Source organism: Melospiza georgiana, chromosome 20 (assembly GCF_028018845.1).
Source record: "Melospiza georgiana isolate bMelGeo1 chromosome 20, bMelGeo1.pri, whole genome shotgun sequence".
In the NCBI taxonomy this organism is placed as follows: domain Eukaryota; kingdom Metazoa; phylum Chordata; class Aves; order Passeriformes; family Passerellidae; genus Melospiza; species Melospiza georgiana.
This window is the reverse complement of record NC_080449.1, coordinates 9457843-9473676: the sequence shown is the minus strand read 5'-3', so window position 1 is coordinate 9473676 and position 15834 is coordinate 9457843. Positions and strand designations below refer to the sequence as shown.

Below are 15834 nucleotides of genomic sequence, written 5' to 3'. Positions count from 1 at the left end.
AAGCCAGGCATCACTCTGTGCCTGGAAGATCAGGTTTTGCTTTAAAAGGCTCTTTCTGGTGTGCAGTGCTCTGACCTGGGGTTTCTCATACACCCAGGGTGGCTGGGGAGGAGATTTGGGGGCCACCTGGCCTGGATCCCACCTGTCCCAGAGCTGGGATGGACATGGACTCTCCTCCACCTCCAGCCTCTCCTATGCTCCTCCTGCATGTTCTCCACTCAGAGCTCAACAGCAAAAAGCAATTTATTTTACATTTAGATATTTAATGGAGCAATTTTTTCCTGACAAAAGATTTGTCATTCCCCCTCCTCCCCTCCCCTTTTCCAAACCCCATCCCAGAGGTGTCCTTTGTTCCCAGCCATTGGCATCTGGTGGCATCGAGAGGAACAATCCAGAGCGTGGAGGAGTGGGGAGGGAGGGGAGGGCTGGGTGGGTGTTGTGGCACCCCTGCATCCTTCCATCCATCCCTCCATCCCTGCCAGAGCTGCCAGCATGAGGGAGCACCTGTGGAGCCATCCTGAGCTAGGCAGGACCGCGGGACACCAGCAAGGCCTTTGTGCTGCTCCCACACACCCCTTCGCTCCGTGCCTCAGTTTCCCCGCAGGCAAACCAGCTCCTTCCCCCCTCCCTGGGGCTGCACAATAGCAAACCTCGCCGTTATTATCCCGGGGGTGGGAAGCAGCATTACTCAGAGCCAGCATTGCTAATGACACACTAAATATAGCTCTTCCCATCCGCGGAGGGCTTTGCTGAACCCTGCCTGACGAGCTGAACCCCCTCCGGAGGCAGGGCCAGGCATGGCTGTGCGGCAGGGATGCTCCCCTCGATGATGCTCCTGCTGGGTGGCAGGCAGGGTGTCAGTCCCTCCGGAGCTGTCCCAGGTGCAGGGGCACGGGAGCAGCGGGCTGAGCCCCCGGGGAGGGCGGGCAGCGCGGGCTGGGCTCCCGCAGCCTCTCGGTGATGCTGGGCAGCGGCTGCTTCTCCCACTGGCCCTGCAAGAGAGGTCAGCAGCACCCTGAGAGCACGGCAGTGTCACAGACATCTCTGATGAAAAATCCTTTCCTTAGGGTTTTTCCTCCTGAGAAGCTGAGAGGCCTCAGGAACAAAATGCAAACAATGATTATCTGCTGCTGTGGAATGCAACAGGTGCATCTGGGATTGGCCCATGTTGGTTTTTTTCTAATTAATGGCCAATCACAGTCGGCTAGATTAGACTGTCCAAGACACAAGCTTTTGTTATCATTCTTTCTTTTTCTATTCTTAGCCAGCCTTCTGATGAAATCCTTTCTCCTATTCTTTTAGCATAGTTTTAATATAATATATATCGTAAAATAATAAATCAGCCTTCTGAAACATGGAGTCAGATCCTCATCTCTTCCCTCATCCTAAGACCCCTGAGAACACGGTCACACAGCAGGTGGAAACGTTCCCCCAGAAAGTGAAGAAGATGTTGCAGGCTCAGTGTTTCTGTCTGCTTGGAGAAATGGCACGAGTTTTCACGTCTGAAGTGGGTTTTTAGCCCAAATCAGGGTGTTTTCTCATGAGACATCACTAATTATTCCTAGTGCAGAAGCACCTACACATCCCCTGAGCGGCACAGACGTCTGGGGTGTTCCACAAATCCACCACAGCTGGGGAATTTCCACCCCAAAAAGCGTTACCTGCCACGTCAGGTGGAGACAGCTCAAACCAGGGAGTGCCACAGGCCCACCATGCTCTGGAAAATCAGGAATTTCCAGCAGGGATGTGCCTGTGGAGCAGGAGGGATGCAGCAGCCTGGCTGAGGTGCCATGGAAGGGCTGTCACAGCCCTCAGAGCTCACAGTGACCACAGCCAGGACAAATCCCCCCACTCTGCGCATCCATGGTGACACCTTGTCTTGGGGATGCTCTCTCCAAAGAACAACTCCAAAGTGCCCAGGGCTGAGCCAGCCGAGCAGGATCCAGCTCAGATGTGATGTGGGCATGGCCTGGTGGCTGTGGAGAGGTGGGCAGGGGCTGGGGGGGGGCACGGGAGGCTCAGCTCAGTGTGATGATGCTCTGGCTGGGCTGCCAGCTGCGTGTTCGTGCAGAAATGTCAGCGAGAGGCTGAGCCACAGCGTGAGCAGGAGGAGGGAGGTCTGGAGAGGAGAGGTAGAGCCGTGAGTCATCAGCGAGATGAAAGTGGAATTTTTGTTTTCAGCTGAAATTTCTGCTGGTATGTCAAGCGAAATGGGCCAGAGCTGGCACTGGCACCGGGAAAGCCCAGGGGAAAGATGGAGTGGGATGGAGGGACCTTTCCAAAGCTCATGGGGAGTGATCAGAGAGGGGACAGCTTTGCAGGAGAGCACCAGCTGGAGGAACAACTCCTTTCCTGTGCCCTTATGGCTTAGGGGAGCAGTTAAGCATCCTTAGGGTGCTCCTGCTCCAGGGCTCAGCTCCAGCCCTGAGCCCATCTGCTGCGGCGTCTGCCCTGCTGATACATCCCTGAACCTGCTCTTTGGAGAGATCAAAGGCAAGTGGAGTGTCTTGATAGTTGTTGTTTTCAGTGCCTTCGAGTTGAAACCTGAACAGAGTTTACTGCTAGCCCCTGTGGGTGCAGGGGAACTCGGGGACGGCACCGTCCCCGCTGCCGCTCACAAGTGTTACCTTGAGGTTTGGCTCAGTAATTAACAGCACTCAGTTCCTCCCAGAAATCATCAGATTTGGGATCACTGAACTGCAAAAACATGAGCTTAATTAGAAGCTGGTGCTTTTCTCTTGGCAGAAGCAGCATGGAATAAATGAGATGTCTCCAAGTCGGGCTCGCTCTGAAACACCAGCAGAGCAGAGGCTCCTTCGCCCTCACTGTGATGCTCTGACCCACTTTGTGCCAGCACTGGCTCTGGTCTGCTCAAAGCCCTTCCTGACAGCCCCCAAGACCTCTCTGAAATCAAGGGAGTTGTCTGAGTCATAAATTAAGAGGTTTAATTTGTAACTCTGCTGCTGCACAAAACTCCTGCACCACTTCTGTCCCTGCAGCAAAGCTCTGAGAGGTGCCTGGTGTCCAGTTCCAGGGAACTGAAAAGGTTTCTGCCCACCCCAGAGTGAAACTTTGCTAAAAGGGATTTACAGTGGCAGAAAGCTGATGGTCATCCCTGCAATCAGCTCAGGATGCTCCTGTGCTGCAGTGGGTAGCACTGGATCCAGGCTAATCCAAATTTATTGCACTGACAAATGGCATTGGAAGATGATGCCAGCATTGGTTTTAAATCTTCACCACCATCATCATCATGTTCCTCATCTCTAGGCCTGGTTTTATTTTAAAGACCTCCCAGTCCTTTATCCTTCACGTTTTGCTGGATCACCACCTTTGGAAGCTGCACAGATGCTGTGTGTAATGAGCTTGGTCTGCTGGGACCTGGGGGGATTTGCCAAAATCCTAAAATCCAGATCCTTGGATCTGGCCCTACTTTAACGGTCAGCAAAAGCAGCCTCTAAATCACTTTATGCAAATGCATCTCCTAATTGGATCTGGCTGGGAGCATCCATGGTGGGCTCCTGATGTATTGGCTAAGCCCAGGGCTGGGCTGGGCTCTGTGTCCTGCTGATACCAGGGATTTCCAAGCAGCTCCAGCCCCCTGCCCTGAGCCTCCTGGGTTTGGATGCGTCCTGAGCACCACAGACCCAGCCTTACATGTGGGAACTGTGCAGGGAATCTCTGGGAGTGAGGCTGTACCTACCGGGAACCGGACAGCCGAGGATTTGTTGCAGTGCACGGAGATGGGAGCAAAGCCGTAGAGGGATTTCAGCACATCCCTGTTGAAGGTGTTCCAGGGGATGGAGTAAAACTGCTGAGGGACAGACACCTGTGGGCACATGCAGACCTCCTCATCGTTGAACCTGGGCAGGAGAAAGGCCAGGCTGAAGCACAGCACTGCTGTGCCCTTCCAGAGCTGGATGTGACCAATTCCCCCCTGCCTGACCCTGGGATGGCTCTGAGGGCAGCGCTGGGCACAGGGACAGCCTGCAGCAGCCAGCAGGGCAGCATTTGGGAGCAGCCCGTGGGTAGGACACCCTGTGCAAGGTCAGCATCTCCCTCTCCTCATGGGTGGATGGGCTGCAGCCTCCTCCCCTGGCGTGGATCCTTGGAGTCTGCCTCGAGTTATAAGGAATATTTTGCATTCATGCACTCAGCCACACACTGACTCTTGCTGAGCAGTCCCTGCCTCCCTTCCTGGTGGGAAGCCATCCTCCAAACCCTGGGTTTGGCTGTTGTACCAATGCTCCCTGTGCCCCCAGCCCCCTTGTGCAGGGCTCTTTACCTGTTGACAAGGTTGAAGTACCGGTGCAGGTAGCCTGGATCCACGGCGCTTTTGCACAGCTCCAGCTGGGTCTGGGGGTAGTAGTGCACGTAGTTCACACACATCTCCTCCAGGATGCCAAAGCCTCCCTGTGGCACAGGCAGGAAGGTGATGGAAGTGGGGCATGGCTGTGCCCTGCTGGGGCTGTACAGGGGCAGGGAGGGCAGGGGGGCACAGAGCTCACTCAACACTCACATGCATCTATACCTAAAAACTCTTTTTAGATCTAGATCTGGATCTCTAGATAGATAAAGATGAGATAGAGATGGACGTAGAGATAAGTATTCACACCCCTTCAGGTGCATGGCATGGCATGGCCAGCTCTCTGCTTGTCTGCCCTCTGTGCAAGGACAGACTTCCAGCCTAGACCGTGTGGTTTACATTAAAATGCAGATTTCCTATAATCCCTCTGCTATATTTAGCCTTGTCGCTGTTGATGGTACCTCTGACAGGCTCTTTTATATTTTTTTCCCACTGCCTATGTAAGGAAATAACATGCACTGTCAAAAAATGCCACTTCTCTTTAATTACAATTAATCCCTGGTGGAACAGTTTGTGATGGGAATTACAGTGACACATGCTACTTCACAATTAGCACCTTCACATCCCCGCTGCAGGCAGCAGAGCCTTGTGAGTTCCCTTCTTCCCACCCTCCCTTGGCTTCTGGCTGGGGTTCAGCCTGGTTTCATGCAAGTGCCCACTCTGGGGGTGCGCCCAACCCACCCTGGTTTACCCCCAGAGTGGCCCCTGCACTCACCACGGTGGCTCTGCTCCGGTCCTCAGTGTTGTACGTGCAGGTGGTGATGAGTTCATCACCCTAGGGGGTTCAAACACAGGAAAATTTAGGGATTGGGGAGTGTTCCACATGGAAATCTCTGCTCCCCATACCAGGAGCCTGCAACCCCTCAGGAGTCCTTGCTAAAACTGCATCTCCTGAGGAGATTCCCCAGGGCTGCATCCCAGGGATGGTGTTTCCTGCTTTCCTCGCTTTTTAAGGATTTCTGCGGGGTTGAAAACACCTTAGCATTGCACTTAGGCAAGAGCTTGAGGTGCCAAAACACGAGCTGACTTGATGGCACAGCAGCCTCCCTGCCACAGTCAGCGCTGAGGACCGTGGGGACACCCCAGGGCACAGCTCTGGGCACGGCTCCAGTGGGTGCTGAGTGCTTTGAGCAGTTCAGGAGCAGCCCTGGGCATGGCTCCAGTGGGTGCTGAGTGCTTTGAGCAGTTCAGGAGCAGCCCTGGGCATGGCTCCACTGGGTGCTGAGTGTTTTGAGCAGTTCAGGAGCAGCCCTGGGCATGGCTCCACTGGGTGCTGAGTGCTTTGAGCAGTTCAGGAGCAGCCCTGGGCATGGCTCCAGTGGGTGCTGAGTGCTTTGAGCAGTTCAGGAGCAGCCCTGGGCACGGCTCCACTGGGTGCTGAGTGCTTTGAGCAGCTCCAGGAGCTGCCCCCATCTTTGCAGTCAGGTCCTTCCCCATCTGAGGAGCCCTGGGGCAGGTTCCAACCCTGTTTTCTGTTTTCCCACCCACTCCCACTCTGATGCTGAATCTCCTCCTCTCCTCCCATCAAGCAAGGCCAGAGGGCAGCGCCGTGGCTCATGCTCACCCCCCGAGGAGCCTCCCTCTGCCAGACGAAGCCCAGCTAAATCAGGAGCCTCATTTAGCTCCCACCTGCCCACACATCAATTCTGGGCCATATGAGAGAGGTCCTGGTTGTCCCCAAAGTATCTGCATGGATATGGCACAAATGACCCAGGAACCTCCCTCCAGCCCCGCTGGGAGTCCCCAGATGGGATGGGGAGATGTAAGGAGGCAGGGGAACATTTGGAACATTTTTTGGAGCAACTCACCGGGAAAACAGAGACCACCTCCTTCAGCATGCGGATCTCCTGGGAAGGGAGGGAAGGGCACATATCAGAGTGGCACCGTGCCCAGGGGGGACACCCAGCCGTGCCCCCTGCAGCCCCTGTACCTGGAAGTGAGGGCTGTAGTGGCTGTCAGCGTTCACCACCTGCCTCTCCCTGCCGTGCCGGGCCAGCACTGTCACCACTTTCCTCCCTGCCAGGTGTGTGTGCAGCTGCGAGGCGAAGATGCGGATGCCAGCAGAGGGCAGAGCCTGGGGAAGGAAGGAATGAGGGACAGCTCAAGCCCCCGTGGGACCCCTGTCCCTGTCAGAATCCAGGACATTCCTCTGGCTGCCCTGGCATGGGCATGTCCCTTGTCACTCCAGACCCTGGCAGGGAGATCAGACACCTTGGCACGGAGTCAAAAACACCTGTGCTTCCATTTTAGCCCATGGAAACAATTCCCAACTTTGTGTGAGGCTACAAGAGTTTGAGTAGAATGATAGTGAACTTGTTACAGGGTAAAAAAGTAGAATTTTGGGGGTTTAGAATGGGGGTTCAAGAGGCAAGATGGAGGGATCTGGGTGTGTCTTGTCCTTCTTCTTGTTCTTGTCCTCCATCTTCTGCTGGGATGGAGGACACTTTTGGATTGGTTTAGAGTAGAGACAGACTGTCCAACATAGGTGATAGGTATTGGAAAATTATTGTAAATAAAGCACACGTAGTTCTTCGTATAAAAAGCCAACACCACCCCAAGGACAGGGACTGTGCCACGACCCGACCTGCTGGACAGAGCTCAGCAGGTCAGAGAAAGAATGGAACAGATAAGAGGAAAATAAACAACCTTGAAAACCAGAGCCAAGGAATCTCGACTTCTTCTTCGGTCACAGGGCTGGTAAAAACGACTTTTAATACCTCAGGAGCCATCTCAGCAACACAAAACCCGAGATGTCCCCTCTCACATCCCCTCCCTCACATCCCTGGCTGTGTGCTGGGAACTGGCTGTCCCTGTTCTGGCTCTCACGCGGTGTTTAGGGGATTGCTGTACCCCTGGAGAAGCAGCTCAGTGAGCTCCTTGCAGAGGGACAAACCCTCACTGCTGCCAAAGCAACGCTCCAGGGCAGCGGGAGTTGCTGGGGCACATCCAGCTTCCCTCCCTGCCGTCCTTGGTGGTGGCACAAGAGATTCCTTATGGGTAAGCCCTACAAAAACAAAACCAAAGCTTCCCTGAGAGAGCAAGGTGGGCCCTTTGGAACCATCTTTGAGGGAGCTCTTGGCAAGCTCCCCAGGAGCAGGAGCCAATTTTCCCAGCCCTGTGAGGGAAAGCACCACTGGGACAGGGCCAGCTCGGCAGTGAGCTTTATGGGAATGGTACCCCAGGGAGCTGGAGCAGATGGCTCCCCAGGAGAGCTGCTTTCAGGGGGATCCAGCACATCCCAACCAGCTGCTCTCTGTTTATTGTACACAGCAGATTTTTCTTTCCTCACGGTGAGTTTAAAACTTCAAATTGGCAGCCTGGAAATTGGTGCTGCCTGGAGCCAAGGAAAAGCCACAGGAAACCTTTCTCCTCTGAGGTGCAGATGGGATGGAGGGGACAGGCGCTCACCAGCTGGGTGCATTTATCTGTGCAGTATCCTGTGAGGATGAAGCTGTCCTCTCCAGGGGGAATGGCCATCACTGGGGTGTACACCAAGCCCAGCTCCATGATTCCAGCATCATAGGGACGAAGGGTGGCCGTGTAGTACAGCCTGATCCCCGAGGAGTCACGGCGACCTGGGGGCCAGGGGACAAGGACAAGTCACTGCAGGGACAAGGCCAACAGGTGAAAGACAAGAACCTGCTGTGGGGAGCCTCTCACTCCCGGCTTCCTTCCTCTGTTTGAAATTGTTTTAAATCCTACAGATTCTTGTGGAAATCCTCACTGAGTGTCCCCAGATGCACCTGGCTCCCTGGTGAGGGCACTGTCCCAGGACAGCAAGGTAAGGGTGCCTTTGGAGAGACCAAAGTAGGAGGACAGAGCATGGGGTGCTTTGGAGGACTCCCTCAGGAACAGGGCTCACTGCAGCTTCTTTAATCCCAAAACGCCAAAGGGAAAGAGCAGGGTCAATAGGTCAGCAGGGGTTCAGGGCAGCTCTGAGCTCCCTGTCTCCAGGCTGGAGCCCACCCAGGGATAAGAATAACGGGGGAGACACTATTGGTTAACAGGCAAAAGCAGATGAATGATGGAAGATGTGAACTCTGTATTTATAGCCGTGTTTCTTCTCAAGTTGCCGAATGTGCTATGATTGATCCACAGTACATATGCTCTGGCCTCCTAAAAATATCCTTGGGTAGTCAAGAAGCTGCTTGTTTTTATGTTAATGAAGAAACTGGGTTGTTTGGAATCCTTCTTTTTTTTCCAATGTGTCTCCTGACAATGTTATCGAAGCAGGAGAACAGGAATCAACATCCACATCCCCCCCTCCCCAGGCAGCTTGGTCTCTCTGGTGCCTTGGCACTGCTGTCACTCCTGCTCTGGGCTCAGACCCAGCCCCACCACCTTGTGTGGAAATTGGGGTTACTCCTAAGACAGCCCAGCTCAATCCTGGTGTTGCCCTGGATCACATCCTTGCCACAGGAACTCTGTGGGGGCAATTTTCTGCCTGCAGGCTCCTTTCCCAAACATCCTTCCCCACCTCTGGGCATGCATTTCAGTGAGGATGGCTTTGCTGAGACCAGAAAAGCAGCAGCATGCTGGGGGGTTAATGCATTCTTCCTGCAGGGACATATCTGCACCATCAGCTCTCCACAAAATTGAGCACAGGGCCATGGTTTGGTCCAGAGGCCTCCCCAGAAGGTGGCAATGCTTCCCTGGAATTTCCCCAGCTCTCCTGCCATGGTCACACAGGTAAAACAACGTTCAGGGCAGCCCCTCACCTTTGAACACCAGGGGATTGTGGTAATGGATCTCCAGACGCAAATATCTGGAGGAGCCTGGGCCACCAAAGGCAAGACCTGCTTCTTCAGGGTAATAGAAAGCCTGGAAGCAGAAGGGAGGGTGTTAGGGGAGCAGCAGGGTGGCTTTCCTGGGAACAAGGCTGGAAAGCCTAAGGGAATGTGTGGGTGTAATCCTGACCCACACCATGGGCCATGACTTGTGCCATTGGTTGTGCTTGGAAAGCTGCCCTTGCTTCCAAAAGCTTCTCTCATTCCACATGCAGTGGCACAACACCTGAGTGTTGTCATAAAATCATAAAATACCCTGAGCTGGAAGGGAACCACAAAAGGATCATCAAAATCCAACTCCTGGCCCCCTTGTTGTCCAAGGAGGTTTTGGACAACATTTGTGGGATTCCTGGGGCACAGGACAGCCCCAAGAATCCCACAAGTGTTGTCCAAAACCCCCTTGAGCTCCCTCAGACTCGAGGCCATGACCATTCCCTGGAGAGCTGTTCTAGTGTCCCACCCCACTGATTTATGGCATCAGAGAGGAGAGAACTGGGGACAAATAGGAAATCCAACACATCCAGGAGGGGCTGAAGCCAAACCCCAGCAAAGCCCAGGGTGAGGGCAGCCCCCAAAGCGGCACCGGGATGGTCTGGGAGGCAGCAGGGCCTGGTTGTCACCCAGGGGGACATGTCCCTTGTCACACCCACCTGTGCCCCCATGGCCCAGGCTGCCAGCACGTGCCTGCAGTAGTTGAGGCGCTCTGGCTTCATCTTGGAGTCGCAGGGCCCGTTGTAGTGGGGGAAGCTGTCGAAGTCGGCCGCGCACTGGAAAACCTCCATGTGGTGCACCAGGGCCTCGTTACCCGCCGTGACCACCGGCTCGTACTGCAAGGCAGGCCCAAGGAGGAGAAGAGACACTGAGAGCCCATCCCTGGGGCCTGCAGGCTCCATGAGGAGCCAGGGCAGGAGTGTCTGTGACCTGGTACCAGTTTCTGCCACAGGTTGCTCAGGCCATGAGGCAATGAGGGCCAAGAACTTTCCCCTCATATTCTGGTTATGGCAGAGTTAAACAAGCCCATTCTCCAGGGTGAGAGGACACTCTGAGAGCCCATCCCTGAACCCTGCAGGCTCCACAAGGTGCCAGGGCAGGAGTATCTGTGACCTGGTACCAGTTTCTGCCACAGGATGGGGAAGGAAGGTTGTTCAGGGCATGAGACACCAATGGCCAAGAGCATTCACCTCATATTTTGGTTGTGGCAGAGCGAAGCACCTGGGTACTTCAAAGGGGAAGCAACATGTTAGTAGTGCCCAAGGAGCATTTAGGTCAGTTGTGGAAATATTTAATTTCTTGGCTGGCTTAGGGACCAACCCAGAGCCTACCAGAACCCACAGAGAAGCAGCTCGTCCTTTCTCCAGCAAGAGATGGGGATCAGCAGAAGACCTTGGTCGGTTTTGTGATGACTGAGTCCTTTACCAGAGGTAAAGGTGGCCCTGGGGATGTTGCTTTTTCCTACAGAGAGTCCTGGCTGTGTTGTTGTTGTAGCTCTGCCTGCAGCCCTTGGGTTTTGTTTGTGTCCTGCAGCTGCCTGGGGCATGGGGAGGAGGATTTGGGGTAGAGAGAGTGACTCAAGGCTGAGGAACATCTCTGGCTAAAAGTGCCAGCTGCAGAAGTGATCTGCAGCAGCGGGAAGGTATCAGGAGTTACACACTTCTTACTTACACATAGATGATTCACTTCACACCATCTGTCAGAGAGAAAATCCTCCTTCTGAGCCTCCCTTAGCATCGTCTCTCCCCTCAAAATCACCGAGCGCTCGCTGCAGCTCGAGTGTCTGCAGGTTCTCCTCATCCCCCTGGTGTGCTTTTGACTCTGGATGTGCCAGGTCACCTCCTGAGCCACCCCCACACCTGCTGGGTGCTCTCCCATCCTTTCTTCAGGGTTGCCAGCAGGTTTCTGCCTCTCCTCTGCAGGAGATGGCCCAAGCAACACTTCTGGCAGTGCCCACAAGTTGCATTTACGTCTGTAACTCTTTTTTTGGACTATGCCTCATCTTTTAGATGGCAGTTCCCATCCTGGTTGGCTCTGCCCTGCTCTCATCAGCCCTGTTCCTTTGTTTTCTGTGGTTTTATGCTCCTCATGTGTGCCAAAATCCTGCTGTGGGTCTGTTCCTTCTGCAGGGAGTCAGCCTTGAGCCTGCCCTGGAACCTGCTGGATGTGCCACGTGGGAAAACATTACCTGGTCCTCTCCTGCTGAGACACTCTAGGAGACCAGAGGATGCTACTGATTGCTGGGCTGGACCTGGAAGAGGTTTTGGGACCACATTTGGATGCCAGGGCCTGAAAGCCTCCCTGTGACATGGAATTTGCAGGATGTGAACACAATTTCTGACCCACCCTGGGGATAGCAACCCCCTTCTCCTGCCTCTTACCATGATAATGTGGTGCTTGGGGAAGCCCTCGGGGAGCTCTGCCATGTAACACCAGTAGGTCGTCTCCTGGCTGGGAATGACCACATCTGGGGCTGTTATCTCCATGGTCTGCATGTCTCTGGGCAGCTGAGGGATGCTGATGTTGGGTTTGAGCAGCTGCACCCTCTGCAGCCCCCCGTGGAGGGCAGAGACATTGATGGCTTGCAGGGAATGCACTGGTTTCTCCAGGATGCCGTAGATCAGGTGCACGGTGCCATCCTGAAGACAGAGCAGAATATTCCTGTGGGGTTTTCATGCTGAACAGGAGCTGCAGGGACCATCAGCACCAGCACTGGTGGCATGAACCCAGAAATGGGTCTGTGACCCCACCCTGGCTGCACCAGCAGCTCATTGTGCTGTGCTGGCCCAGGACAGCTCTACATTCCAGGTGTTTCTCTGGCTGATGTGGTCACTGAGGGTTCCCTAGCAGGTTCCCCATCAATTCCAAAAGGGTGACACATCCTCTTTGCTCCTTCCAAGCCCCTCATGAGCTCCAGGCTGGGACAAACCCATCAGTGCAGGGCTCATCATCCCCTGCAGCCCAGCAATAGCCTGGGGGTAACAGCAGGAACAAAACTTCTCCCTGTAGTCCTCCCTTTTTCTTCCAGCTTCTTTTCAGGTGGAAGGAACCACAAGAAGCTCTGCTGAAAGTCTGCTGCACACAAGAACACTGAGAGCTCTGGACAGGAGATAAGGGAGGAAGGAAAAAGAGAACAATCTTTTCCTGCAGGATCAGAGAATAAAGACCAGCAAGTGTTTTTGTGGCTCTCACACACAGATTGTTCCCTCCAGGGCTCTCAGTGTTTTGGCAGACGGCAGACACTTCTCACCACAAGAGAAGCTTTTGAGCACCAGCAGCAAAAACTCGAGGACACTTTGTGCCCACGTTGGCTCTAAAATATCCTGCCCACAAAGGCTTTCATGTGAGATGAGCCTTGCACTGATTCCAGGGCCTGTAGCTGAGCCTCTGAGCTGTCTGACAGGAGGGTTTATCCCAAATCCCAGCTCGGAGAGGAGTGGTGGGTGCAGAGCCAGGGAGACACCACCGAGCACAGAGCAGCACCTCAAATTGCTGTCCCTTTGTCCCAGCTCCTGTCACCACCCTCCTGTTTGCCTGCTGTTGATACACCAACCCCTCTTCGTGACACTCCCAACAGTTGGCTCCAGACTGTCAAGCAGAGTGATGCAGGAAGGATTTATATAGACCCAATGCATGTTCAACAGGAGCTGATGATGCAAACGAGCTAAAAGCTACACTTGAGAGAGCTTTTGAAGGGCTTGTGAATAGATGGTGCCAAACATTACTCATGGGCCAGGGCTGACATCTGTAGCTCACTTCCTCTGTGCCTCGCACAGCACCAACACCTGATGCTGTGCCCAAACAGGGCTGGGATGGGGCTGGGGGTGCCACAGCAGAGTGAGGGCGATGCCGTACCTCTATCAGGTAGTCCTTGGGGTCACAGGTGCTGAAGGCTCTTCTGAAGAGCAGGTAGAGCCCCTCAGGAGCCCTGCGAGCCCCGAGGAGCTGGTAGTCCTGCTGGGAATCCATGTGGAGCTGCCCCTTGGCATCACTCCAGGCATCCTGTGAGGGAGAGAGCAGCCTGCTCAGCCAGGAGGTGCCTCCAGAGGTGCCACAGGTCCTTCTTGTGTGCACCCTCAGCACCCCAGAGCTGCAGGATGCCTGTGCTTTGCTCCATGCCCACCTTCAGCACCTCCTGGGCAGATCCATGCTGGAATGACCTCTGCTGCAGGATCCCTGGTGCTCAGACAGACCTGGGAAACACCTGAGCCAGCACTAACAGTCTGCAGAAAGACCTTTACAAGCTGAGATGTGAGTGGGGAAAGGTGGGGAAGGGAGGAAGGAAAGCCCCCAGGGACATGTGAAGGTGTTGTGTTGGTCTGTGCTGGAATTTGGGTGTGTTTGTGTTGGGGAGACCCTGTGGAAGGGAGAGCTGGGCTCTTCAAAACCCTTGGCACAAACCTCCCTCAGTTTAAGATCAGACCCTTGTTGGGCTAAAGATTTTCTGCAAAATCCTTAATTGTTTTTTGTGGCCAGATTGTTCTGGAAGCCCAGCACGGCCTCCCAAAAACTGCTTGTTGTAGAGGATGGTGACAAAGCCACCCCAAGAAGCAAAGCAGCAGGGTATTCCTGTGCCTCAGGGTTTGAAGGCTTGGAGTGTAAAATCCTGGGATAATTTGGATTTGATCAGGGTTGTTTCTTTGATCTTTTGTTTCTCCTGTGGGTCTCCTGTTTACTCAGAAAAGGCACCCAGGAAGTAGCTGGCTGTGTGCACACTGGTTCTCTTATCTTGGGAGGAAAAACCAGAAGAAAAAGAGAAGAAAAAGGATAAAGCAATTTGGCATCATGTCAGCCAGAGCTATAGAGTCATATTTCCAGAACATATTGTCCTTAGAGGGGGAGAGGGAAATCAGCTCCATGGAGCTCTCATGACATTTGATTTCGTAGGAATATGGAGCGCAAGTTAATCTCATAGAACATGGGGGGCTGAACAAATGTGGATCTCTTTAACAGCCAACACACTTATCCAGAAGAAAAGCTGCTGGGGGAGAGAAAAGCAGGGCTGGAGAGATTTATAGAGATCTCCTTGCAGGATGCTGTTCAGCACCAAGTGAAAGAGAAAACCCAAGCGCTGCCGGGCGTTTCTGTTTGTCTTTGGGTGAGCTCAGGAAGGCAGATTAGAAATGATCCTTTATGTTTTCTTTACATGATGCTGTGAAATCCTGGAGCATTTGGCCCACCACAGACCCTGAAAGGCTGGTAATTAGCAGGAAAAGAGCTCAGATAATAAAGCCTTCTTTTCATGCTTTCATTGCACTGCGGATCACATTGCGGCTGATTGCGAAAGAATGTGTTTTATGGTTAATTTGAAGTAAGCAGAGAGGTAAAATTTAACTTAATGGAAAGCCTCATAAAGGCAAAAATGGGAATTTCTTTCTGCAGCCAAGCACAATCACAATCAGCCTGATGTGGTGGGCTGGGAAAACCACCCAGACAGAAACCCAACAAACAGACAGTGGCAGGAAGGATGGAGTTTGCACCAGCAACAGCAAACAACACAACTGGAAATCAGTTTTCCCAAATACATCTGCACCTTTAATATCTGACAGCACCCCAGGTTGCCCTGTTATCCCATTGATCCCTTTGGATGCAACTCTCAGCTGGGTTCCTCCTGCTGGCAGGAGCAGCCTCTGCCTGGTGACTTTTGCCCTGTCTCGGAGCCATTAATGGGAGCTGTGGTTAATTTTTAATGTGGCTGGCAGCAGCACACGAGTGAAGCAGGGTGTTGATGTGTGTGTCTTTGCAGCTGAACACAGCAGAAACACCCAGCTCCTGGCTCCCTCAGCCTTGCTGTGTTTATTCTTTCCTCTTTTGGGTTAATCTTAATCCCCATGCCAAACCCACCGTGTGCATCCGATCTGGGGTAGAAACCCCTGAAACCTTCTGGACCCTGAGCACTGTGCCCTGTACCCCACTCTACCAAACCACCAGCACAATTCAGAGAGCTGCATTTCCAGGAGGGAAACCCCAAAAGCACCCATGCAACACTCAGGTGACTCACCCCAAAGTAGGAGTTGTGCCCATCGCTCCAGAGCACGGCCAGGTCCGCGTTCTCAAACTCGCCCCTGTCCGACATCCCAAAGAGGAGCCCAAAGTGCAGCTCCTTGATGAGCAGCTGGAAATTCACAGCTTGCTCGGGGTAGCTGACATTCCAGGAGAGCTCCAGCAGCCCCTGGGGATCCAGGGGCACCTTGTAGGGGAAATCACTCTGGCGGGGTGCTGAGCCCTGCAGGGCCACCACCAGGATGACCAGGAACGCTGCCACCAGGGTGAAGTACATGGATGCCACCTCCCTCAGCTTGAGGCTGGGGCAGGAGCAGGGCTTGCTCCTGGAGCTCTGCATCCTGCCAGGACAGCACCCAGCACCTGGTGTGCCCATTTATGTGCTGGCCCTCCTGGGCAAGCTGGGTAAGTGATTGTCTTTAATTGCATTTAGCTGTTGGGAAATTGGGCTGGTGTATTGACCCCCCGTCAGCTCCTGGCCAAACACTTGTCATCTGCTGTCTCCCCTTAATTGGCTCTAATTGCACATGGACATTATCAATAGCAATTGGGTTTGACTGGGCTGATGTGATTCGCTCTTAAATCTTCTTTAGTGGCTGGGAAGGGCTGGTTGCTCACAGGCTGCTCTGGCTGAGCCCTTGTGGACATGCTCTGCACTGTTCGTGGTACTCTTGGCCTGGGTGTCCGCAC

General features: G+C 53.8%; 1 protein-coding gene across 1 annotated transcript; it reads right to left on the bottom strand.

The window, feature by feature from the left end:
* Positions 1-517: 517 nt before the first annotated feature.
* On the bottom strand, positions 518-15520 carry DBH (dopamine beta-hydroxylase). Its single transcript, XM_058038286.1, has 12 exons — positions 15143-15520; positions 12997-13143; positions 11523-11780; positions 9801-9977; positions 9082-9184; positions 7772-7938; positions 6294-6437; positions 6172-6210; positions 5079-5138; positions 4283-4410; positions 3701-3860; positions 518-992 (listed from the first exon to the last, which is right to left on the bottom strand). Exons 1-12 carry the CDS (start codon positions 15518-15520, stop codon positions 858-860), a joined length of 1896 nt encoding a protein of 631 aa, XP_057894269.1. The 3' UTR covers positions 518-857.
* Positions 15521-15834: the final 314 nt, after the last annotated feature.